Source organism: Arachis ipaensis, chromosome B3 (genome assembly GCF_059453495.1).
Source record: "Arachis ipaensis isolate K30076 ecotype BB chromosome B3, ASM5945349v1, whole genome shotgun sequence".
Taxonomy (NCBI): domain Eukaryota; kingdom Viridiplantae; phylum Streptophyta; class Magnoliopsida; order Fabales; family Fabaceae; genus Arachis; species Arachis ipaensis.
Window position 1 is genome coordinate 113267970 of NC_142438.1, and position 27418 is coordinate 113295387.

Genomic DNA, 27418 nt, shown 5'->3' on the forward strand with positions numbered 1-27418 from the left:
ACAGATACCAAGACCGTTTTGACAGATTCTCAGCTAAACAATGTCAATCATTTATATTTATATATGGTATAGTGCCAGACCAAAAGAGATGCTTCAATTTATAAAGCTCGTGCTGCTTCTCTAAAAATATATCCATTGTTGTTTATCACAGTTTATAATCTCCATAAGCTACCCTTTTTTTCATCAATAAATCTTCTACTAGGAATAACTCGACAAGAGCAGTTACTTTTCCAAATCAGTTACAGAAAATAAAATGTGTGCTAAAAACCAAGTTATAGTTGGATAACAAAGAATATTGCTCTAATACACAATGACTTAGACGTTGGAGTGCCTTTTCTATACCATCTGGTCCTAGAATTCTTCATAGTTAAATAATAATGAAGTAACTAGCTTCCTGTTATAATGAGAATGTAATTGAAAATAGAGGGAGACAATGCCTTTAATGGGGAGAGCAGTAAGAAAAGAATGCTTATAAAATTGATCTTAATTAAGCATCCATAATGATTCCAAACACCCACTTTTGACCAGCAAGAATGAATATCAAAAAACACTTCAACATCCTATCATTGCAGTGCTATAGATTATTAGATGATTTGCCTAGCCGTATTTACAGACAACGGAGAACGAATTTCATTCCCGTGAGATATAGGGGGAAATAATAAGTGCTTAGGAAAGTTGTCCAACAGGGACAGGGTTAGACCTTTTCTTTAGTCCAACAAAAGGCTTATGATTGGTACATCGAAGGTTCCATTGTTCGATAGAATATATTTCTAGCGATTTGATTGACGATAATCAAACACAAAATCGATATTTTATTGTTTTCTTCGCACGAATGCCATGGTGTGAGCCCTTAGTGGACAAGCCAAGTTACATAAAATATATGTGATCTGGCAGACAAGAAAAGAGCTCATGTTAATATGTTAATGTCGATGGAACTTTTGTCAGGGGTAAGACTGGAAATGCACCTTTTAGCTTCAGTGGGGAATCCCATGAGCACAAGATGGTCACCAAAAGTGGCTCAACTTCATCACACTCAGACTATGCCTAAGAATGGGAGTTATTGCTTCCACAAAGTGTTACTTCTTTCTTCTTTTTTCTTCCCTTAATGAGTTTTATTTTCCCTTTAATAGACATTAATGGTGACAAATGCATGTGTGTAATGTCTAATGTTTGCCTTGAAGGCTTTGAATTTGTGAAAGTCAATCATATGCCGGTGAGAAAAGATGAAATGTTTAACGATTGCTGAGGTAGGTTAGCTGACTTTTCTTTCACACGAGCATGGTGTAATGAGTAGCTCTTTATCTTGGAATGGGATTCATGATCAAATACAATTTGCACATAAGCCAAAAGCAAAGAGAATGTCCCAAAAGTAGTCAAATGCTAGATCTCCTTATTAGGTCTTTGCAAGGACAAGAGGTTCCTTCACCAACATCTAAAGTATCCACAAAAAGCAACCATCAATTCGTTTTCTCTCTCTAGTGTGCTTCTTGTGGGCCTCTTACCAAATATCTGACAGTGACATGATTAGTGATTTCCACTGTTCTCTGCCCTGTACATCTCTGAATTCGTACTCCACTATCAATTAGTTAATCAAAATTCAAAAGAACTGAGAAAAGTTGCAGGGGGAAAAAACAACAGAACGAGCACATGAGTAGTAATATGAAGTTTGTTAGCTCACACTATGCACGGATACTCTCAAGCCTCAACATAACACCGTTAAAATATAAATCATCCTAATTACTCCATAAGTATCTAGTACAAATTATCAAAGCAGAAGTGATCCAAGACACACCCAACCATCTAATTATTGAATAATTTGAACAAATTAAGTGAAATACACCGAGATGAACCAAAAAAAGGAAGACTTGAAATTTGCAATAGCATAAATCAGCATGTTGTACTCTATTTTAGAGGTACCTTGTGTTTTCTTACATGGTTGATTGGTGTCTGCGAACCACTTCACCTACTTTCTAGAGCAACAATCTGATTAGCCAGCCTGCATAATTATACGCAATTACGAATTAGGCAACACATTCAGAGAGCAGATCAGCACGAAATTTTCAAATATGAGATTAGAATTTTCTAACCCAAACAACAACAACAATAATAATAATAATATAGCAGTATGGGAAAGCCTATTTCTTGCAAATATTTTAGAAATATGAGGTGCAAGTGCAACTTTTACTCGAGTTTTTACTTTCGAAATATGCCCCAAAGGTGCATAGCTATTTCAACATAGGGCCTAGCTGTTTTGGGTGAGGATTAGACAAGATTAAAATTCAGCTTCTATTCTTCAGTCTTTCCTGACTGCTGCTTATGGTAGAACCTGAAATTCATTCTCAAATGAAACTCCATGACAAACTAAAAATTTGAGAAAAGCTAGATTAGTACATGTCATATGTATGTACACAAACAATTAAATTCAAGATGATCAAGCCAGTTGCATTCACATCCATGCACTGGAGCCATTTACACAGATGGTGCAACAACTGTTATGGAAGACCTAACTACCTGAATTGACTTTGTTTCCTTTGGGAAGAGATGCCAGATGAGTGCTATTGATATTCTGTGCTCCAACTAGTAGAAAAACCAGAAAAGGCCCCTTAGACTGCACATTTGTGAATTGAGGTCAAAGAGGGAAAGAAAGGAAAGGGAATAAATTGGAGAGTAAAATGAACTCTCCACTTTATTCATTGCGTCCCTCCCTTCATCTCTAAGATTGCAAATCACAAATGCACCTTAGGCACAGGGTAAGCAAGCTTTTCATTTCGCAACATAGACTAATGAAAAAACTGAAAAAAAAGGGGGGGGGGGGGGGGAAAGGGGGCAAATGATTTATATCTACATGTACTTTGTTACAGGGAGGGAGAACAGCATTATATTAACAGGTTGTAAACTCTATTGATCACTATCTTGCACAATACCCTGCTTGCTTCAGTTTGAACTATATCGTTTTTGAAATAACAAATGTCTCTTTGATGGATCCTTTGGCTTATTTTTTATCTGTGCTTGACGGTGTTATGCCCAGTACTGCATGCGGAAGAAAGTTGATCACCACAGATGTGTAGTTAACAAATTAAGGTTGTAAAGAACAACAAAATTCAACAACTCAAGATGGATTAACACGCAGTACACTTTAATGTAGCAGGCAAACAAAGAGAATAACAAACCTGTACTCCATGTACACTATCCCTTTTGCACCTGACAAGGTGCTCATTGATGTTTGAGAACGACGGGCACCATGAAGAGCTATTTCATCTGTATCTTCTTCTAGTTGTTCCGATCCAACAGCATCATCACCAGCATTCAATACCAGATAGATGGGCGTCAGTTGTTTTCCTTGGAAAAAATTTGAATCCAATTCTAAACAGAATGAAAATGGAGACCTTTGCAAGAAGTGCAAGTTGATCCTCAAGATGATAATAGCTCAAACGAAGCCCTTCATCAGATGGAGGCAAGCTTGTAATTACCTGTCAAGTATAATCAAAAGCTAAGCATATACCAACTAAAATCTTGGTAAAACACTTCCGATGGCCAAGATGAATTGCAATTGATATAGCATGGCAATTATGCAACACTTAATGAAACATTTTCTAAAAAATTGGGCAATTATGCAACATTTTCTAGGAGAATTGGAAAGAAAAAAAAGAACGAGCCCCTGTATTAATATTCAGACTTTGATTTTATATATAGTTTTGTTACCTACATTTACTTTTCACCAAACACGGCATAGCATAAACAAGCAATCAGATTGATAGGAGTCATGGCATAGTTAGACTTTGGCACGTTTAGAATGTGTAATGTGCTTTCTGTTAATTCAGTTAGGCTGTTAATTCTGTTAGGCTCCACTTCCCCCTTTCAGTTAGTCAGTTAGTTACTAGAAGGTACTGGAAGCTTCACTGCTCAGTCCAGCTCACTGCTCAGTCTCATTCCATATAAATAATCCTCCTCATCACCTTGTAACAGCAGCTTTGTAATTCAACTCTCAGTTCAATCAATGAGATCCCTTCTCTTCTCTGTTTTCTCTGTTGTCTTTCTCTATCCACTCTTCGTCTGATTCTTCTCCTTCAAGATCACCCTCTCTGGTCTGGTACCTTTCATGGTATCAGAGCATATGGTGCCATAACTTCCGCAAGATCCAAATCACAAGAACAAGAAAATCAAAGCCACACACAATGGCTCAGGGATTCATCGCAACACCAATTTCAATGAAGCTGGATGAGGACAACTTTCTGCAGTGGAAAGATCAAGCATTCTCGACAATTGAAGGAAATGATATGCTGAGTCACGTCACAGGAAAGGGAATTCCTCAACAGTATATAGTTATAGATGATGAAACGGATGCAGTGTTGAATCCACAATATCAACAGTGGAAAAGGCAGGATGCGTTACTCAAATCTTGGCTCTTAGCCTCAATGAGCAAGCCATTCACTACATGAATGGTTGGTTGCACCTACACGCATCAGGTGTGGAAGAGATTGGAGGATCATTTCGCTTCTCAGATCAAGGCAAAGGTAATGCAACTGAAGCACAAACTCAGCACATTTCAGATCGGAGCATCAGTGACAGTATGTGCTTTCGATTAAAGGTGCAATTGATGCACTAGTCTCTATTGGAGAGTCAATCAATGAGAGTGATCATGTAAATGCAATCCTGCATGGCCTCACTGAGTATTCCTATACACCTCTGTGCTAGCAAGAGCTCAAAGCATAACAGTGGCTGAGCTAGAGGCGTTATGACTTGCACATGAGAGCATGCTTTCTAGGTTCAGGAAGCCAGAACCGTTTGTCCAAGCCAACATTGCTCAATTTGGAAGAGGAAACTTCAGAGGCAGCTTTCGAGGAAGAGGAGGAAGGATGTTTAGAGGAGGCAGAGGTGCCTTCATTGTAGGAAGATTTGCTCAAGATCCCTCGATACAGGAACAGTTTCAAGCTGGTAGAGGTCAATTCAATAGAGGAGGAAGAGTGCACAACACAAGAGGTTATATGAATGACAGACCTCAGTGTCAAGTTTGCAACAAACTAGGCCATACAACAAGGACTTGCTGGTATAGGTACAGCGAAGATCCTTATGAAGGAGATTATGAAAATGGAGGATACAGTAATGAAAGTTACAGCAGTGGAAACAACCAGGCTTACAATAATGAAAGATACACTAGTAGAGATGGAAATAATTCTGGTACAGCAACCAGGTCTCTCAACAGATTTCTCAGCCTCATGCAAATTTTTGCAATGTCCTAGCAACACCTGCCACAGTTCAGGATCCAAGCTGATATTCTGATTCAGGGGCTACGCATCACATGATTCATAATGAGCAGAATCTGTTAGAGAAGGAGGAGTATTGTGGCAATGAACAAGTCATAGTTGGTAATGGAACAGATTTGCATATCCCTCAAACACATTTCAACCACATTGGAGCCAAAAGATCCGTCGCCATATTTCAGCGTCACAAGGTCAATTATACCATCAAACTTCAATATTCGTAGGTCCAAAAAGCCAAATAACATCATTTCGCAACATAAGGGTCAAGCATATCATCATATCCGATTATTTCAGGTCATAGGGATCCTTCATCACAATTCAATTTCGTAGAGCCACGCATCATTGTATCCGATTTTATCGGGTTATAGGGCCTAAGATCCTTCATCACAATCCAATTTTGCAGAGCCACATATTATCATCATTACAATTTTATCCAGTCATAGGGACTCATCCTTCATCACAAATTCACAATCCACAAGGCCACACATGTCATTACATTTCAATATGATTGGACAGAAAAAGCCAACTAAATAACCCTTCCACACTTTTTATTTTTTCTAGGATCATAAGCATCATGAACATTATTGCACAAATTTACCATCAACAAATCATTACACAACTTTTTCAAGGGAAAAAATCTTATCTAATCCACATAGTAAAAAAAATTCATCACAAAAAAATTGAAACAATTCTACGACAAATTCTTTTCCCAAATGACTCAAGCATACAAGGTGCAAGGTAGAATTGAAATAAATTCAAACTCCAGAGTCCCATCCAAATCATAAAAATGGAAGAGAAAATTGTGCATCCCAGAACTTCCAAATCCAAATGGCAAAACTCAGTTGCCCGTAATTCAATAACAGAAAAATAGTTGGGGAAATAAAGAGAAACCAACCTTTCCAAAACCAACTCATCCCCAAGATAATAAAAAGATAGCACCAATAATCGAAAGCAAACCTTTTTTCTTTTCTAAGATATGAATATATTCCATAAGAGCAACGATTTGCACAAATTTTGTAAAACACAAATTGACAATGAATTCAGTCATTCAATTATTTTCTGTTTATCCATAACATTTTTCAACAAAATAATTATCTCAATGTGTTTGGCAATCAATAAGAAAAACCATAATTAACTGAACTGTTCTGATAAATTTCAAAGCATGAACAAAAGCACATCAGAGAGGAAATACTATTTTGGAGTCAAGAGATCCATCACCACATTCCAACCACATTGGGGACGAGAAACCCTTCACCAAATTTTAAGGTCATAAGGTCAATTATACCATCAAACTTCAATATTCATGGGTCAAAAAAGGGAAAATAACATCATTTTGCAACATAAGGGTCAAGCATATTATCATATCCGATATATTCGGGTCATAGGGAATAAGATCCTTCGCCATAATTCGATTTCATAGGGCCACGCATCATGTATCCGATATTTTAGGGTCATAGGGACTATGATCCTTCATCACAATTCAATTCCATAGGACCACACATTATTGTATCCGATTTTCTTGAGACATAGGGACTAAGATACTTTGCCACAATTCAATTTCATAGAGCCACATTATCCGATTTTATCGGGTCATAGGGACTAAAATCTTTCATCACAATTCATAGGGACACATATATCGTTACATTTCAATATCATTGGACAGAAAAACCCAAGTATATTACCCTTCCACACATTTCAGTTTTCAAGGGTCACAAGAATCATGAAAACTATCGCACAATTTTACCGTCAACAATTCATTACACTACTTTTTCAAGGGACAAAATCTTATTTGATCCACATAGTAAAAAAATTCATTGCAAAAGAATTGAAACAATTCTGCAACTAAGTTTGTCCTGCTATAAAAGTCAATCATATATCATTCTGCAACAAATTCTTTTCCCAAATGGCTCAAACATACATTGTGCAAAGTAGAATTGAAATAAATTCAAAGTCCAGAGTCACATCCATCTCATAAAAAGAAGAGAGAAAAAACAGGACATCCCAGAACTATCAAATGGCAAAACTCAGTTGCCCGTAATTCAATAGCAGAAAAATAGTTTGGGAATTTAAGAAAAACCAACTTCTCCAAAACCAATTCATTCCCAAGATAATCAAAAACTAACATCACAATAAAAAAGCAAACCCTTTTTCTTTTCTCGGACTTGAATATATTCCATAACAGCAATGATTTGCACAAAAAAAACCATCTTTACAATGGACCCCGACGTTAAGTAGCAAAATGCAAAAGATTTGAACGGAAAAACATCTTTATAAAGAGAACCAACAAAAAAAAGGGAATGCTTTTTATTGCTGTATCAAAGTCCTGCAAGTGTTGAGCTAGACTCATACTTTCTATTGCTGTATCAAAGTCTTGGACAATTAGGCAGCTCGATGTCAACAATGCTTTCCTTCATGGTGACTTAACAGAGGAAGTCTACATGAAATAGCCTCCTGGCTATGAGCAAGGAGATCCCTCATTGGTGTGTAAGTTCACCAAAGCTCTCTATGGGTTGAAACAAGCCCCAAGAGAGATTGGCTTTGAGGCCACAAAGTCTAATATCTCAGTCTTCTTTCAGGAACTCAGTGGACTAAAGACCTATGTGCTTGTGTATGTTGATGATATCATAGTAACTGGGGAGTCTCCAGAGCTCGTGAAGGATGTCATAGCAAAAATGAATGATAAGTTTGCCTTGAAGGACATGGGAGACCTTCACTATTTTCTTGGAATTCAAGTAAACAAAACCTGTGATGGAGGGCTGGTGCTTACTCAACAAAAGTACATCAGTGAAGTCCTAAAGGAAGCTGGCATGGTGGGCTGTGCACCCTGTCACACTCCCTTGCCCTCCACAGTAAAGATCACAACTCTTGGAGGATCAAGCTTCTTTGATCCACAGCTGTACAGGTCAATCATTGGCAGCTTGCAATACTTAACAATAACCAGGCCTGAAATATGCTACAGAGTCAACAAACTGTCACAGTTTGTCCAAGCTCCCTTAGAGTCTCATTGGAAATTAGTCAAACGAGTACTAAGGTAACTCAGTGGGACATCTAGCTATGGCTTGCATCTAAAACGGGAGACTTCCTTGGGGATAACTACAGTGACTCGGATTGGGTTGGAGACCCAGATGATGGGAAATCCACCAGTGGCTACTGTATTTTTCTTGGGGCAAATCTAATCTCCTAGACATCAAAAAAGCAGACAGTGGTAACTAGATCCAGCACTAAAGCTGAGTACAGGAGTATGGCAGAGACAGTAGCAGAGCTGACTTGGATAAAGACTATGATGAGGGAGCTGCTGCATCCTCCACCAGAAGCACCAATGCTATACTGTGATAACTTGAGTGCTGTCCTACTTACTGCTAATCCCATTCTGCACTCCAAGTCTAAGCATTTTGAAATAGACTTACATTTTGTTCGTGACCATGTTAATAGCAAGGCAATCCGGATCAGCGACATTCCAGGCTCAGTACAAATAGCAGACATTCTCACAAAGGCAGTACCCTCTGAGAGCTTTCTTCACTTTCGGGGCAAGTTGAGTGTTCACAATCAGCAGCAAATCACTGGTCCAAATGACAACAACTCGAGGTGATGATGATGCTAGGCGTCAACCAGTGTTTTAGCAGTCAAGTCAACAAAGGCATATAACTAGAGATGATGATAGGAGTCATGGCATAGTTAGATTTTGGCACATTTAGAATGTGTAATGTGCTTTCTGTTAATTCAGTTAGGCTGTTAATTCTGTTAGGCTCCACTTCCCCCTTTCAGTTAGTCAGTTAGTTACTAGAAGGTACTGGAAGCTTCACTGCTCAGTCCAGCTCACTGCTCAGTCTCATTCCATATAAATAATCCTCCTCATCACCTTGTAACAGCAACTTTGTAATTCAACTCTTAGTTCAATCAATGAGATCCCTTCTCTTCTCTGTTTTCTCTGTTCTCTTTCTCTATCCACTTTTCGTCTGATTCTTCTCCTTCAAGATCACCCTCTGTGGTCTGGTACCTTTCACAGATGATAGCAGATAACAATACACCACAAGGAAGCTTAATTTCATCCAAGTGTACTTCAGCATCGTACACCTTACTCATAGTTGTCAAGTATACTTCATGGATATAACCATTATAAAATAAATATATTATCAAAAGGAACTTTTGGGACATTCCAAATTATTATAAGTCAATTCTTAGAAAACTTGCATCCTAACAAACCAACATTGGAATAGAGTAAAACAATTGAGCAATCTTTCAAGAAAAATAACTACAACTGCAAAAAGTTGGGAACATAAAATTAAAAAGAAATTACCTTAAAGCTATAACCTTGATCAATTAAAAATTGTTATCTCTTAATTGAGTAATACATCTCCTGCAAATCCAAGCAATGAAAAAGGTACATTACACCACAATTCCTAATTCTATAAGTTTGTCATGATTCTTTGATTAAAAAATACAAAGCCCGGCATAAAACGAATGCTTACCTGGGTATCTGTTGACACAAGCGAATAAAAAAATGCGTCATACTCCTCTTTACCACCTGCCATCCTATCTTGAGGTTTTCCCTGATTTAATTGATTTATTTGAAAATAAAATTATCAGCCATTACATAGGCACACACAATAACTCATTGAAGACAAAATGACTATACAAAGGGCAGATAACTTCCTACTTTTCTCAACAACATTTTAAGTTTAAAATCTTCCATATGGTAGGTTCACGGGCAACGATTTTAAGTGGTGCTTGCAAATTATTCATAAAATACGTAATCATAGCTGCCCCAATAAGTTAAGTAATAATAGTATTACATGTGGAGGAAGTTCAGAAACTAACCTTTGCCCTGAGAATATACCCCCTAAACATTGGGCTTCTTGACGCCTTGAACCGGCATGAGAAGGGATTTGAATTATTAAATTTGCTTCAGGGATATCAATAGAGTTGTCACCCACCTGAAAATTTTAGAGAGGTGCTAGGATTAGATCATTGTATGTTATTCTGTACAATTAAAAAGGAAATCGCACATAATATATCAATAATATCAAACAGGCAGCATTGAGGCAGACAACTATAAAACATACTAGATCTTTTATAAAACCAATCAATACAACAAAACTTGCAAAAATACATCAGTTCGAACTTGACATTCATCAAGGTCGATAGGATGGACCTACCAACATATGCTTTGACATATCCAAGCAGAATAAAGCAGATAATTCTCAAAATGGAAGTATAGGAAAATGGGAAAAGACCTTGGAAAGGAAAATAGTGTTGACGTCTTTGCTAGTTTTGAAGGCTTGAAGAATTTTTGTCCGCTCGACATGGCTGCAGATAACACATCAGAATATAAGGTACCGTAGAAAGAGAACCACAAATTATATATATAGTAATAATATATGTCAACAGCACCTAGTAGCAGTATATATCATAGGCTTGTGGAGTTTCATGGCATACTCAGTGAGAGCAAAATTTATGTCTATTTAAGAATTCAAGCCAGAAGGATACAACCATAATTTAGCATGACAACCTCATCCATGAGGAGCAATCCCTATTCCCTATTTTTTATTTCTTCAATGATCTTGTCTGATTCTTCAGACAGTTTACCAGTAAAAGCAATCATATTATATGTTGTCACAACATTTCCAGCATTACCATGGAATCTCTCTTTGCTATCAGATGTTATTTGTTCATCACGGATAGTTGACCAAAGTTTAAACTAAAAAGGCCACTGATCTACAGAGACGGCATTTGTTGCCAAACAAAGGCAGCTCTTTTTTATCCGGCAAGCTGCAGAAACACCAACTAGGGACTTTCCAGCGCCACGTGGGAGAACTATTATACCAGATCTTGCTCTACCTGGGAGGAAGACAATAAAATTGCAGCCAGAAGTAATTTAATTTTCAATATGCACTTATGTTGCTGAAGTCATTCTAATCCAAACCCCATACAGCCACACCACAAGCCAATTATCTCTAAGCAGTTTTTTTAAACTAAAAACATAAACATACCAACTCATAAATTTCCATAAAATAAATAACCAAATATTTTCTTGGGTAAAAACTAATGCATATAGATTAAATATATACCTACTACAAATCATCCAAACGCCATACCACTAGCTCATTACATGAGGTTTCCAAGTGAGGAAGGACCATTGATAGGCTTGCACACTGCAAAAATATGTTCCAAGGTGTGTATGTTTCCTTTACTTCAATTTTTGTCATAATACACTGCATGGTTTAACAGTGGTCCCGAATATTGTAGTCTTCAAAATACACAGAAAGATGGAATATTATTTTTTATATCTCAAGTCAAACAACTCAAGAAGTCAGATCGATCAATTCTAAAAAACAACTGATGGGTGCTCATAGAGTTTAACATGTTAAGAGGAACTGTAAAGATTTTTTTATTTTTTATTTTTTAACTAGAGAGGAAATTTAAAGATACATGTGCATGCAAAATATATCAGCATTACCATTTCCAAACATTTTACTAAGGCTCTTCTCTTGATGTGGTCGAGGTTGTGCTTGAGGCTTTAGTTCCATGTCAATGTCTGGATTCACCTGCACCATTAAAACAGGGTAACTGCATGAGCAGCAGATAAACTAATTTAAAGTCCAAAGCCATAAAGTTGCAATGCTTGGCATATATAAACATATTGATTATGATCCAGAAAAATTATAATCACTGTATCATTTCTGAAGTCATACACCTCCAACATGGGATAATTTAATACATTTAGCAAGCACCGTTGCTTTACCATTTCAACCTACATACAAATATAATATATGATTTGAAGCAACTGCAACAATTCTATCCTGTTTTCTAATAACAATCTAACCAAATATTCAAATTAGCTTTCGTTACATTTGCAATGACAATCTCAACTTTCTTATAAGCACTGAACATGTGAAGGATTTTGACACCTCATATACTCAATTTTTGCCTTCTTATATTCAAAATAATCAATTTATTGCATTAATTTAGGACATGAATGACATATAATCTGGCACCATTATGTTCCAAGTCTTGCTATATGCAGTCAGGTTGAGAAAACAAATGGATTAAGGTGCTCAAAAAAGAAATATCACATTCCTTTTTACAGCTTGACCAATGTTACCTGAGAAGGATCAATTTCAAATGAATGAGCTTCTTTATCTTCAGCTACAGCTGCTACTTCTGCTTCATCGAACAACTCATCGTGAGTGCCTTCAATTTCACCTGCTGCTTTGCTGATTGTAAATCCATTCCCATTTGTACCCCACAAAAATAAAAATCAATACTGAATTTGAGTTTCACCTATATATGGGGAAGAGGAAGAAAAACAAATACACGAAGAAAGACATAATATACAATCATAGCAATTTTGGCAAACCAAAGTCACCCAAATATATTAAACAGAAAGAAAATCCGATCACGCACCTCAGAAACAATCCTTGCTCTAGATATAGTTTTATCCCTGAGCAATGTCTTCAAGACCTGCAAAAATTTGAAGTATGAACCGCATAAGATCTGAAAAAAGCATTTGCAGAAATTGCTTGCTAGGGGCATCCGACATTTCTACATGCCTCAGGAACAGGAGATTCAACAAAGTAGCTGTTCTTCTTAAGCACCGGCTTCACTTTGCCATAATTTGCAGTGGAATCATGTATAAACTTAATCATCTCTTTGGGAAGCTTGGTCTTGGACAACTTGGTCAAAACATTTATGATTGTTTCTGTTTCCGGACCTACTGAAACCGCGGCATACAAGGAGTGCGGAGTAAGGTTGTACTCATGCATTGACTCCGGTCTGTGCAGCACCAATCGTTTAACACAACATTGCATATTTGTACTGGAATCATCATCTTTTTATATATTCCAATAACAAGGAACCTGCAGACAGGTTCGGTGATGGCAATGAGAAAATCGTAAGCATGCTTGTACAAGGGAGAGGGCGATTTAGGTTATCTGGTTTCAACTCCAATTTGCTAAAATATTTGGTTCTACCATCTGATTCACGCCAAAAACCCCTCAACCCTAGAGTAGGGTTGCATGAAATTGAAAATTGGACGGTGAATGAAGATTACCGTCATCGTCAATGCTTTTTTCGCCATCTCCCTGTTTGAAACAATGTAAGCAAAACAGCAGAAGTTTGCGAGAATGAAAGAAACGAACTGATATCAGAGATGTAGGAGAGAATTAACGGCTTTCGCGGTTTTCTGTTTCTTGGAGGGTCGACCTTTTTCACCTGAGAATACCAAAACACTAAAAGAAGAGAAAAAGAAACGGTGTGATTACGGTGCATTTCAATGGAATTGGCGGCAGGATAAGAAAATCAGGAAAGCTAGAATGAAGGGTGAAAACTGAAAAGTGCCGTGTTCCATTAGATATCCTCCTTTTCTTGACAATGAACCAACTACAGTTACTAATGAAATAGCCAGAACGAAGACAGTAGAAACTAGAAACAAAACTGACAAATGACAATGAATTTTCCGACAGAAAATGTCTGCGTATTTAATATTTATACTATTGAATTTTGGCGGGGAAGACGGTGTTGGTCGCGCTCGTGTCCTACAAACGGGCCGATGACAACATGGGCCGGTCCGGCCCAAAAACACTAACTAATGCGAGGGGAGTATGAAGCTATCTGAAGATATCTTAATCCACTTATTCATTGCTATATTTCCTTCTTTCCAATAATGTCAGTTTAACAAATCAAATAAACTTTAGGTCTAAAATAACCAAATAGACTAAAGGCCAGTGACTTGTATAACAGCTGTCATGAGTATGAAGCTAAAACCATTATCAAACTTTCCACTTTTGGTCTTTCTTGGTATGATACAATGATTCTTACAAAAATTCAGAATAATAAAAAGGAATCTAACTGTTGTATGATCTTTATCCAAGAAAAAAGAAGGAATTCAATGCATATATAAATCAAAATCTATAGTCTGATTGGAGGATGCTTTGAACTTTATGAATATATACACTGGCATGTCATCATGTATGCTATGTTGGTTCTCTTTGTAACAGTATTTTTCAAAGTCAATCTGGTATAAGTTGGCACCTCGCAGATGCATTTCAACATCAATGTCAATCTAAGGGAGAGAAAAAGAGAAAGAAAAAGAGGACGTGTGATGTCTAAAGCATATCTATTAATAGATTATGTATGGTTTAATGCATGGACATATTTTTGGTGTCACCCATGCTATGCATATGTCTTTGCTTTCAAGAGGGTAATTTGTTAGCCACTGTATCAGAAAGTAGGGTATGCAATCCTTTTCAACTTAGCAATCCATAGAAACACCTCCAAGACAATGCCATGTGATCCTTTATCACTCATCAAAAATAATTTCAGTTGGAAATTGATTTGAAGATTCCCTACTTCCCTTAGCATCTATATATACCAAATTTCTTGGGGTTCTAAATTAACACAAGTCATTTGCATCCTCAAGTATCCTAACTCAAATACTTATTTCTCATACAAGTTCTTTGAAAAAACCACTATACAACATGGATTTCCGTATTCCAAGTATTAAAAGGGCAACAAAAACAATTTCCAAGGGAATTGATATACCAAAAGGCTACCTTGCAGTCTATGTTGGAGACAACATGAGGCGGTTCGTGATTCTGATATCATACTTGAACCAACCTTCATTTCAAGAATTGTTGAGTCAAGTTGAAGAAATATGGATATGATCATCCAATGAGTGGTCTCATAATTCCGTGCAATGAGGATGACTTTCTAAACATCGATTCTCACTTGAATGGGATGTAGATCATGTTATTAGGATGTAGATAAATTAGTTGAGACATATTTGTACAGAAGGCACTTCATTCTTTTTCTTATGGACACTTTCCATTTTGCTTTCATTCCTATGGAATTGTAAAAAAGATTTTCCGAATGAGAAAGTAGTTATGGCAAGATAGTATTGCAAATTAAAACACTTGTTGCTATTGTTATATCTCAATTCTCTAATGAACTAACTCGTTCAAATGAGATACTGAACAAGTGAATATAGACGATCAGTCGAACAAAAATGAATGGTTCTTGCAAAAATTAAGTTCCAAAGGAAAACTTATTATATATCTGTTTTAGAGAATGCTAGTATGCTCTTCTCCCTTCCACTCTTTCTGAATGTAGTGTTGTCTTCTAATTAAAATAATTCACTACACGTCCAAAAAAATAATAATAATTCACTCCTAGACTCTAATTGTTTTGATCAATTAATCATACAATTTGTTAATGTCCTACCCACAGCTAGCCATTTAGGCCATTGTCTTGGCTTGGAACCTATAAGACACCTTAAGTAGGTTTCCAAGCATTTATTGACAACCCATGTTGACCTTCCATTTGTGGATGATAAGTTCAACTCATCTTGAGGGTGGTCCCACCTTCCTTAAACTCATCCTAAAATTTTCTCTTGAATAATTTATCTCGAACAATTGAATTTAGAAAACCATGAAGTTGCACCACTTCTTTGGCAAACAAATCAACTACTTCCTTGACTGTGTAAAGGTATGCTAGACTAAAAAAATGAACATATTTAATCATCCTATTCACAACCACCAAAATAGTGTCTATTTCCAAAGCCAATGTAGTCCCCCAATGTAGTCCATAGATACATCAGACCAAACATTTATGGGAATTGGTAATGGTTATAACAGGCTAGCAAGTAACAATGTCTGGTGCTTATTCCTTCGGCAGACCTCACATTCTTTGATGTATTGCAGAATTTTTCTTTTCATCCCTTCCCAATACATCACTCCAGAAATTCTCTTGTAGGTCCGAAAGTATCCAAAATGTTCACCTACATTTGTATCATGAAATTCTTTGAAATAATTAGAAGACAAAGGAAGAATCTTTCCGTTCCTAATGATGAGACCATTTGCTCTCTCTCTTTTATCTTCTATTTCTTTTTTTGCATTAATTTTCTCAGGGCATTCAACAGTTTGGATATGATCATCTCAAGGGAGGTCTGAACAATTCCTTGCAGTGAAGATGTATTCCACCAACTCACATCTCCCTCGAGCTAAGACTGATGAAGAATCTTAGACTCTCTGAGACTAATTGACATAGATTAGCATACATGTTGTCATAATAGATTAGTATAGAGAATTGGAATGACAAATTCAAAGAGTGTGTAATGTTTTTTTTTTTTTTTTTTTTGTATAAACAAATTGACAATGAATTCAATCACTCAAATTGTTTTTTGTTTATCTATAACATCTTTCAATTATCTCGAAGCAATTAGCAGCCTATATATGCAAATTTACTTGCATGAGAAAAACTAGATTTGGCTTTTCTAATAAATTTCAAGCATGAGCAGAACACATCAAAGAAAGAAAACTCTATTTTGGAACCAAGTGATCTTTCACCATTTCAACTTCATATAGTCAACTATACCATCAAACTTCAATATTCATAGGTCCAAAAAGCCAAATAACATCATTTCGCTAACATAAGGGTCAAGCATATCATCATATCCGATTATTTCAGGTCATAGGGATCCTTCATCACAATTCAATTTCGTAGAGCCACACATCATTGTATCCGATTTTATCGGGTCATAGAGCCTAAGATCCTTCATCACAATCCAATTTTGCAGAGCCACATATTATCATCATTACAATTTTATCCAGTCATAGGGACTGATCCTTCATCACAAATTCACAATCCATAAGGCCACATATGTCATTACATTTCAATATGATTGGACAGACAAGCCAACTAAACAACCCCTTCCACACTTTTTATTTTTCTAGGATCATAAGCATCATGAACATTATTGCACAATTTTACCATCAACAAATCATTACACAACTTTTTCAAGGGAAAAAATCTTATCTAATCCACATAGTAAAAAAAATTCATCACAAAAGAATTGAAACAATTCTGCAACAAATTCTTTTCCCAAATGGCTCAAGCATACAAGGTGCAAGGTAGAATTGAAATAAATTCAAACTCCAGAGTCCCATCCAAATCATAAAAATGGAAGAGAAAATTGTGAATCCCAAAACTTCCAAATCCAAATGGCAAAATTCAGTTGCCCATAATTCAATAACAGAAAAATAGTTGGGGAAATAAAGAGAAACCAACCTTTCCAAAACCAACTCATCCCCAAGATAATGAAAAGATAGCACCAATAATCGAAAGCAAACCTTTTTTCTTTTCCAAGATATGAATATATTTCATAAGAGCAACGATTTGCACACAAAATTTTGTAAAACACAAATTGACAATGAATTCAGTCATTCAATTATTTTCTGTTTATCCATAACATTTTTCAACAAAATAATTATCTCAATGTGTTTGGCAATCAAAGCTACTTGCAATAAGAAAAACCATAATTAACTGAACTGTTGTGATAAATTTCAAAGCATGAACAAAAGCACATCAGAGAAAGGAAATACTATTTTGGAGTCAAGAGATCCATCACCACATTCCAACCACATTGGGGACGAGAAACCCTTCACCAAATTTTAAGGTCATAAGGTCAACTATACCATCAAACTTCAATATTCATGGGTCAAAAAAGGGAAAATAACATCATTTTGCAACATAAGGGTCAAGCATATTATCATATCCGATATATTCGGGTCATAGGGAATAAGATCCTTCGCCATAATTCGATTTCATAGGGCCACGCATCATGTATCCGATATTTTAGGGTCATAGGGACTATGATCCTTCATCACAATTCAATTCCATAGGACCACACATTATTGTATCCGATTTTCTTGAGACATAGGGACTAAGATACTTTGCCACAATCCAATTTCATAGAGCCACATTATCCGATTTTATCGGGTCATAGGGACTAAAATCTTTCATCACAATTCATAGGTTCAGGTCATACGGACTAAAATCCTTCATCACAATTCATAGGGACACATATATCGTTACATTTCAATATCATTGTACAGAAAAAGCCAAGTATATTACCCTTCCACACATTTCAGTTTTCAAGGGTCACAAGAATCATGAAAACTATCGCACAATTTTACTGTCACCAAATCATTACACTACTTTTTCAAGGTACAATCTTATTTGATCCACATAGTAAAAAAATTCGTTGCAAAAGAATTGAAACAATTCTGCAACTAAGTTTGTCCTGCTGTAAAAGTCAATCATATATCATTCTGCAACAATTTTTTTTCCCAAACGGCTCAAACATACATTGTGCAAAGTAGAATTTAAATAAATTCAAAGTCTAGAGTCACATCCATCTCATAAAAAGAAGAGAGAAAAAACAGGACATCCCAGAACTATCAAATGGCAAAACTCAATTGCCCGTAATTCAATAGCAGAAAATTGTTTAGGAATTTAAGAAAAACCAACTTTTCCAAAACCAATTCATTCCCAAGATAATCAAAAACTAACATCACAATAAAAAAGCAAACCCTTTTTCTTTTCTCGGACTTGAATATATTCCATAACAGCAATGATTTGCACAAAAAAAAAATCCATCTTTACAATGGACCCCGACGTTAAGTAGGAAAATGCAAAAGATTTGAACAGAACCAACAAAAAAAAGAAGGGGGGGGGATCCATCCCATTACCGAAACGTGCAGATAATAGAGTTTCTTCTCCCACCATTGTTGATTCATACGTTCTTAAAACCCTAATCAAGTAGATTTTGCAAAAGCACCAATTTCCCTCGTTTTCACCGTTGAAATTTTGTTGAACCGAGCCTCCGAGTTCACCCACAGTAGAGTGTTGATCCCATTATTCAAAGTAATAGCAGAGAAAGAAAGAACCCAACAATGGAGAAAGAATAGGGGAAAATAAAGAACAATAATACCACATAAAACCAACTTTAAGAGGAACATAAACCGCTTACTGAGAAATCACAACCAGCGTAGGAACTAGGTAGTATTGAGAAGAGAGTTTCGCATTCTTATATAGGGTGCCAATAGCGGTGTTTTACGCTTTAGTGGATCCTATGCATGTGTGTAGACCTTTAATAATTATAATTATAATTTTTTAATTCTGTGTAATCTTTTTTTTTTTTTCCTTTTGTCGGTCAATGACTAGTTGACTTATGCATTTATGTAATTAGTATAGGAAGGCCTTTCTTTTTTTTTTTTTTTCTGTTGGAGTTATTCACTATCAAAAGTAATTAATTTACAAAGTAATATTGATAAAGTGGTAAAATAAAAAATTAAGTACTTTTATATTAAAATAACATATAAATATAATTACCTGTGTCATGTACGTAATAAGATTGAAATTATAATTTTAAATTATTTTTAAAAATTAATTTGAATTATAATAATTTGATTAATAAAAAAATAATATGTTATGTATTGTTTGATTTTTTTTAATCTAGTATTAATTGGATTAATTCTAAAATAGTTATTAATCAGTTTCAATAATCTACTTTCTTCAATGAATCAGACATATATACTGAATGTGATCATAAATAATAGAGAAATTTCTACTCTCCTCCCCTACGAGATGCTAAAATGACACTTCCATCCCCTTTATTTTATAAATATACATTTTTTCCCATTCTAACTTTTAAAAAACCTCCTCTTTAATCCATTTTAAACTTTTTGTATTAACTAATGTTAACTTTATCTATTTTTTAAGAAAAAAAATTATTTTTAAAAAAAAAGACCCATTAGCAAAAATTTTATTTTTTATCATTAAATTTTGCTTACCAAAATATCCTTTAATAAATTATTATTTTATTGATTAAATTGTATTTTTAAAAAAATTTAATAATTTTATTATTTTTTTCTAAAATACCCTTCAATAATTTTTTAATTATTAAATTATAATTTTACCAAAATTTTCGTTAACAATTTGTTTAAAATTAATATCTATATATATTATTTTAACATTAAATAAAAATTTTTAGTAAGATTATTTTTCAATATCAACATATATTAATTGTTATACATATTAACAGTGATAAGATTTTTTTATTTAATGTTAAAATAATATATATTTATATCAAAAAATTAATAGTAAATATAAAAATAATTATTAACAAAAATTTTAGTAAAATTATAATTTAATAATTAAAAAATTATTGAAGGTTAGGTATCTTAGAAAAAAATAATTTAATTATTAATTTTTTTGAAAATATTTTGGTAAAAATATAATTTAATCAATAAAAGAATAATTTATTAAAGGGTATTTTGGTAAGCAAAATTTAATGATAAAAAATAAAATTTTTGTTAATGGATATTTTTTCAAAAAATAATTTATTTTTTCTTAAAAAATAGATAAAGTTAATATTAGTTAACACAAAAAATTTAAAATGGATTAAAGAGGAGGTTTTTTAAAAGTTAGAAAGGAGGAAAATGTACATTTATAAAATAGAGGGGAGGGGAGTGTCATTTTAGCATCTCGCAGGGGAGGGAAGTGGAATTTTCTCTAAATAATATAGTAATAGTCAAATCCACCAACAAATATATTGGCTATTATTATTTCTATGTAACTTGTATTGTTCTTGTCAAATTTAGATGGGACTTTTCATAACCTTATAATTCTTGCATTTATTTTTCAAACTTTTTCATTACATAATTTGTAAGACCCCAAATTTTTGAAAAATTAAATAATAAGTTATTTGTGATTTATTATTTTATTTAAAGAAAATTATTATTATTATTATTATTATTATTATTATTATTATTATTATTATTATTATTATTATTATTATTATTATTATTATTATTATTATTATCATATTTATATATTTACAATATTTATATATTTATTTCCCTTTGGCCGAAGCCTTAAGGGAATTAAGATAAAGAAAGCCAAAACGTGGCTTGCATGCTTAACTATGTACATATATATAATTCTTACTAATGTTTCTTTTATATATATATATATATATATATATATATATATATAGAATGAAAGGCAAAGAAAAGGGGAAACGTGGCTTTAATATAGGAATGTAAGATAAGAACTTGACAACTCATTAAGCCTTAATCATCATCAATTACTTTCCTTGCTTAACTTTTCATTTTCATTCACTAAGCATAAGGAAAAAGAAAGAACAGAGAGAGACCGAAGCTTTATGAGAGAATCGTAAAACCCTCTAACCTTCCGGCCTCGATTTCTTGCGATCCGTAACTCCAATAAAAAATATAATCCGGTAAAAGTATTCATATCTTCCTCCTCTACGTGTTGGCGTTACTTTTGTCCGGTGAAAATCGACGGTGACGTAGCTCCCCTACCCCTTGAGTTTGGCCAACTGGAGTTCTAGGAGGCACGGAGGATTCCGGACGTTTTTTCCTTCAGCAGCACGGTCAGAAAGTTTCTCTAGAGTTTCGAGTATTTCGATTACGTACGAAGGTAGGGTTTTGATAAATTTTCACCGACTAAATGATATTTGATAAGTAAATTGATGTTTGGATTGAGTGTTATTGAAATTTGATTGCATTTCATGTTGAATTTTGTTGATATATTGATATTTTGATGAAGTTGTGTCTTAGTCAGCTCGAGAATGAATAAATTTTTAAGTTAATATTTTGATAAAAAATAAAACAGGTTTTCAGTCTCGTTGAAGAACAAGATATTAGTTTGGAAATTTTATTTTAAAGGATGTCATTATATTTTTATAAAAAGACTGAGGTTATGTTTATTATTATAAACTAAGTTTTGAAAGGAAAATGCTATTTTGAGTTTTTATTCAAAATTACTGCCACAGGAGAGCATATGTGACATTGTTTGGGCCTTAGTGCCAAATGTAAAGTGGGGACGCCCACACACTGAGAACTGTTTTCCAGATGTACGCTTATTGATTTGGAAAGTCACACTGTATGCGGCCTAGCCATACGACTTATAAGCACACTGATGCATCTGGAAAACCATATCTGGGACTCGTGTCCGGGTAATGTCGGGAGCGGGTAGGCAACCGACACATGAGCTCATGGCCTGCGTTAGGAATAGACATGCATCATTCTTGTTGCGCATTTGCATTTTACTTGACATTGTGAAATTGTTTGTGATTGTCTTCTTGTGTTTATACATTCCTTAATGTTATTCTGAATTGTGGTGACTAGATATTTCTTTGTGACACTTGTATATTTCATTGTGAATTACTTGAACTGTGGTAATCCTGACTAAACTAACCACCCTCGACCCTACTAAGAACCCCCAGTTCTTACCCCTTCTCTTCCTCCGCTTCAGATGGAGACCGGAGTTATATTTTACGAGATGGACCCTCCCTATATATACGAGGATATTGTACAGCATAGGTTTTATGTAGTAGCTGCGGAGATTAGGACTCGTATGTACATTCTGCGTGATCATCCTTTCCATCACCCGATTGACACTCCACAGTTTAACCCCGACATGCCCTATGAGTTCCCACTGCAGTGGCTCTACCCGGATGCTCCATTTCACCCGTTTCATGATGGGCCAGTGCCTCAGCAGCATCCCGATCAGCCTGCGGATCAGGCGGACCCTGAGTCTGAGCCCATGGAGGAGCATTTTCCAGAGCCTGTACCGGAGGAGGACATCCCCGTGGAGCAGATCTCAGTATCTTCATCCGAGCCATCTTCTGAGGAGCCGCTCACCGCCTCTATTAGTGGACCGGCGAGTGCTGGTCAGACCAGTAGCACGAGTGCCAGTGCCCCTCCCGAGATTATAGAGATTTTCGATGACGAGGACGAGGATCATGAGGAGTGTTCTGATGTGGTTGTGATCTCCTCTGACGATGACAGCTGAGTCCTGGGAGCTGCGGTTGTGCCTTTTGATAGTTTTTTTTTGTGTTAGCCTAGCCTTTGGGTTAATCCCTCACTTTTGGTCAAACTCACTGAGAGAGTAGGGTGTACATAGTGGACTAGGCTAGTTCGGGTGCCAGTTTAGGGGTTTTCTATATGGACCAGGGCCCGGAGTGTTGGGTTGTACATAGTAGTATTTCTGAAGGGTTGTATGCTAACTCAGGATATATATATATATATATATATATGTACGACAGTACCTGTATGCTTATGCGTGGCCTATGCTATGTGTTGTGATTGTATATAATGCCGGCTTGTGTATGTTTAATTAGTTGTTCTTGCAAGCTTTCTTATAAAAGTTTTTCCAAAACTCGATAGTACGCTAACCCGATTACAGGCTTAATAATACATAGTAAAGGTTTCATGTGAACAAGTTGGTGACACTTGATTTCTGGTATGATCATGACTTACTGGGAATTGGGTCGTTACAACTTGGTATCAGAGCAGTTCGTTCCTATTAAAGCCTGGGGATATGGACTGAATCATGCTTCATTGCATTCTCTGAGTTGTGTCTCATGCATATAGGATATCGTTGTGATATGAATTGCATGATTGTCACTGTGTTTCCATTTTAGAGCTTATTCACACCTTGTCTGAAATGTTAAGACTGATCACCTTAATATTACATGTTGGGTGTGCACAGAATCTTGATGGCTGCACGGGGACGAGGACGTGGTAGGTGTGGTGCAAACAATGCAGAGGAACTGACGAGGGGTGCAGATGCTTTTATAGCTGCGATGAACACCATGGCTGAGGCTGTGCGTGAAACGGCAACTGCTACTACGCGAGCAATTGACCGTTTAGGGGAGAGAAATGGAGATCATAACGGAGGACGCAATGGTGAACGTGGTGGAGACGGTAATGATAATGAAGGTGCCGGAAACCACGATAACCCTATGACATTGGCAACCTTTCTGAAGGTAAATCCGCCCATGTTTAAGGGGACGCTTGTTGCAACTGAAGCTGACAATTGGTTCCGTGGTATCGAGAAGTCATTGCGAGCGCAACATGTACCAGAAAGACAGTACGTGGAATTTGTGACCTATATGCTGGAAGGAAAAGCTGAACACTGGTGGCAGGGAGTGCAACACTTGTTAAGGCAGGTGGTGGAAGAGATTGACTGGGATACTTTTAAGGAGGAATTTTACAAAAAGTACTTCCCTAGAACTGTTCGTGATGCTAAAGAAATGGAAGTGATGCAGTTGACGCAGGGGAATATGTCAGTAGCAGAATATACTCAGAAATTTGAGGATTTGTGCCGATTCTCTAAGATCTGTCAGGGAAACCCAGATGATTTTGAGGAATGGAAGTGTTTGAAGTACGAAGGAGGACTCCGCGAAGAACTAATGTACTCGTTGGTACCACTGCAAATACGAAATTTTGTAGAGCTTGTCAATAGGAGTCAGTTGGTGGAAGACTGTACCAAGAAGGTGGCGGCAGCAAAGATGAATCGTCAAGAATTACCTCCGAAAAATTTTAATCGGTATATAGCCCCTCAGGGAAGGAACTTTAAAATGAATAGGACACTTTCTTATGGGAATTAGCAAGTTAGTAATCTTCCTGCTCGAGACAATATCGATAGGCAAGGATGAGATACTGGAAAGCGACCATAGCCAGCACTAACAAACCTTGTTTGTAATCAGTGTGGGAAGGATCATGGTAGGAATCTGGTGCACGAAAGTGTGATCTCAGGCAACGGCGCCAAAAACTCTGTACGCACGTCTTAATAAATTATTTTTCATTCACAACTTTGATATAACTAACCAGCAAGTGCACTGGGTCGTCCAAGTAATAAACCTTACGTAAGTAAGGGTCGATCCCACGGAGATTGTTGGTATGAAGCAAGCTATGGTCACCTTGTAAATCTCAGTCAGGCGGATATAAAATAGTTATGGAGTTTTCGAAATTTTATAATAAATAGACAGAAAATAAAGATAGAAATACTTATGTATATCATTGGTGAGAATTTCAGATAAGCGTATAGAGATGCATTCGTTCCTCTAAACTTCTGCTTTCCTGCTGTCTTCATCCAATCAGTCATACTCCTTTCCATGGCTGGCTTTATGTAAGGACATCACCGTTGTCAATGGCTACTTTTTATCCTCTCTGGAAAATGGTCCGATGCACTGTCACTGCATGGCTAATCGTCTGGAGGCATCACCCTTGTCAATGGCTGCATCCCATCCTCTTGTGAAAATGGTCTGAATGCTCTGTCACAGCATGGCTAGTCATCTGGGGTTCTCGATCATACTGGAATAGGATTCACCCTCCTTTTGCGTCTGTCACTACGCCCAGCACTCGCGAGTTTGAAGTTCGTCACAGTCATTCAATCCCGGAGTCCTACTCGGAATACCACAGACAAGGTTTAGACTTTCCGGACTCTCATGAATGCCGCCATCAATCTAGCTTATACCACGAAGATTCTGATTAAGAGATCCAAGAGATACTCATTCAATCTAAGGTGGAACGAAAGTGGTTGTCAGGCACGCGTTCGTGGGGGAATGATGATGATTGTCACGTTCATCACATTCAGGTTGAAGTGCGAATGAATATCTTAGAAGCGGAATAAGTTGAATTGAATAGAAAAACAGTAGTACTTTGCATTAATCTTTGAGGAACAGCAGAGCTCCACACCTTAATCTATGGAGTGCAGAAACTCTACCGTATGAAAATACATAAGTGATAATGGTCCAGGCATGGCCGAATGGCCAGCCCCCATGAAAGTCTAAGATAGCATAAAACTGATCAAAGATGTCTAATACAATAGTAAAAAGTCCTATTTATACTAAACTAGTTACTAGGGTTTACAGAAGTAAGTAATTGATGCATAAATCCACTTCTGGGGCCCACTTGGTGTGTTCTTGGGCTGAGCTTGAATGTTACACGTGCAGAGGCTCTTTCTGGAGTTGAACGCCAGGTTGTAACGTATTTCTGGCGTTCAACTCTGGTTTGTGACATGTTTCTGGCGTTTAACTCCAGACAGCAGCGTAGAACTGGCGTTCAATACCCTTTTACGTCATCTAAACTAGGTCAAAGTATGGACTATTATACATTGATGGAAAGCCCTGGATGTCTACTTTCCAACACAATTGGAAGCGCGCCATTTTGAGTTCTGTAGCTCCAGAAAATCCACTTTGAGTGCAGGAAGGTCAGAATCCAACAGCATCAGCAGTCCTTCTTCAACCTCTGAATCTGATTTTTTGCTCAAGTCCCTCAATTTCAGTCAGAAAATATCTGAAATCACAGAAAAATACACAAACTCATAGTAAAGTCCAGAAATGTGAATTTAACATAAAACTAATAAAAACATCCCTAGAAGTAACTAGATTCTACTAAAAACAATGCCAAAAAGCGTATAAATTATCTGCTCATCACAACACCAAACTTAAATTGTTGCTTGTCCCCAAGCAACTGAAAATCAAATAGGATAAAAAGAAGAGAATATACTATAAATTCCAAACTATCAATGAAACATAGCTCCAATCAGATGAGCGGGACTTGTAGCTTTTTGCCTCTTGAATAGTTTTGGCATCTCACTTTATCCATTGAGGTTCAGAATGATTGGCATCTATAGGAACTCAGAGTTCAGATAGTGTTATTGATTCTCCTAGTTCAGTATGTTAATTCTTGAACACAGCTACTTTATGAGTCTTGGCCGTGGCCCTAAGCACTTTGTTTTTCAGTATTACCACCGGATACATAAATGCCACAGACACATAACTGGGTGAACCTTTTCAGATTGTGACTCATGTTTGCTAAAGTCCCCAATTAGAGGTGTCCAGGGTTCTTAAGCACACTCTTTTTTTTTTGCTTTGGACCTTGACTTTAACCGCTCAGTCTCAAGTTTTCACTTGACACCTTCACGCCACAAGCACATGGTTAGGGACAGCTTGGTTTAGCCGCTTAGGCTAGGATTTTATTCCTTTAGGCCCTCCTATCCACTGATGCTCAAAGCCTTGGGATCCTTTTTATTTACCCTTGCCTTTTGGTTTTAAGGGTTATTGGCTTTTTGCTCTTGCCTCTTGGTTTTAAGAGCTTTTGGGTTTTTCTGCTTGCTTTTTCTTTTTCTTTCTAATTTTTTTTCGCCAATTTTTTTCTTGCTTCAAGAATCATTTTTATGATTTTTCAGATTATCAAATAACATGTCTCCTTGTCATCATTCTTTCAAGGGCCAACATATTTAACATTCTTAAACAACAACTTCAAAAGACATATGCACTGTTCAAGCATTCATTCAGAAAACAAAAAGTATTGTCACCACATCAATATAATTTAAACTAAGTTCAAGGATAAATTTGAAACTCATGTACTTCTTGTTCTTTTGAATTAAAAACATTTTTCATTTAAGAGAGGTGATGGATTCATAGGACATTCATAACTTTAAGACAAAGTTACTAAATACTAATGATCATGTAATAAGACACAAACTTAGATAGGCACTTA

At 36.1% G+C, this 27418-nt stretch overlaps 3 protein-coding genes across 3 annotated transcripts; 1 reads left to right on the forward strand and 2 right to left on the reverse strand.

Annotated features, from left to right (window-relative positions):
• Positions 1-1279: 1279 nt before the first annotated feature.
• On the reverse strand, positions 1280-12386 carry LOC107633458 (general transcription and DNA repair factor IIH helicase/translocase subunit XPB1-like). Its single transcript, XM_088509913.1, has 11 exons — positions 12364-12386; positions 11719-11806; positions 11330-11413; positions 10496-10568; positions 10080-10195; positions 9731-9811; positions 9559-9618; positions 3387-3470; positions 3171-3270; positions 1918-3030; positions 1280-1559 (listed from the first exon to the last, which is right to left on the reverse strand). Exons 3-7 carry the CDS (start codon positions 11341-11343, stop codon positions 9582-9584), a joined length of 321 nt encoding a protein of 106 aa, XP_088366039.1. The 5' UTR covers positions 11344-11413; positions 11719-11806; positions 12364-12386; the 3' UTR covers positions 1280-1559; positions 1918-3030; positions 3171-3270; positions 3387-3470; positions 9559-9581.
• A 30-nt stretch (positions 12387-12416) lies between these two features.
• On the reverse strand, positions 12417-19143 carry LOC148572089 (general transcription and DNA repair factor IIH helicase/translocase subunit XPB1-like). Its single transcript, XM_088509914.1, has 3 exons — positions 12812-19143; positions 12666-12722; positions 12417-12542 (listed from the first exon to the last, which is right to left on the reverse strand). Exons 1-3 carry the CDS (start codon positions 13067-13069, stop codon positions 12417-12419), a joined length of 441 nt encoding a protein of 146 aa, XP_088366040.1. The 5' UTR covers positions 13070-19143.
• Positions 19144-22379: 3236 nt separating this feature from the next.
• Positions 22380-22919, forward strand: LOC148572090 (uncharacterized). The gene has a single exon (XM_088507962.1). The coding sequence runs from the start codon at positions 22380-22382 to the stop codon at positions 22917-22919; it is 540 nt and encodes a 179-aa protein (XP_088364088.1).
• Positions 22920-27418: the final 4499 nt, after the last annotated feature.

What these genes read in the sequence shown, in the direction of transcription:
- LOC107633458 (XM_088509913.1), bottom strand. An exon ending in ACACTATTTTCCTTTCCAAG is followed by an intron (nt 10,196 to 10,495) that starts GTCTTTTCCCAT and finishes TAAAATTTTCAG; the next exon opens with GTGGGTGACAACTCTATTGA. An exon ending in TTGTGTCAACAGATACCCAG is followed by an intron (nt 9,619 to 9,730) that starts GTAAGCATTCGT and finishes TTGGATTTGCAG; the next exon opens with GAGATGTATTACTCAATTAA.
- LOC148572090 (XM_088507962.1), top strand. Translation starts at nt 22,380, where the DNA reads ATGGAGACCGGAGTTATATTTTACGAGATGGACCCTCCCTATATATAC.
- LOC148572089 (XM_088509914.1), bottom strand. Translation starts at nt 13,069, where the DNA reads ATGCAATGTTGTGTTAAACGATTGGTGCTGCACAGACCGGAGTCAATG. An exon ending in TTGAATCTCCTGTTCCTGAG is followed by an intron (nt 12,723 to 12,811) that starts GCATGTAGAAAT and finishes AAATTTTTGCAG; the next exon opens with GTCTTGAAGACATTGCTCAG. An exon ending in GAGCAAGGATTGTTTCTGAG is followed by an intron (nt 12,543 to 12,665) that starts GTGCGTGATCGG and finishes CCCCATATATAG; the next exon opens with GTGAAACTCAAATTCAGTAT.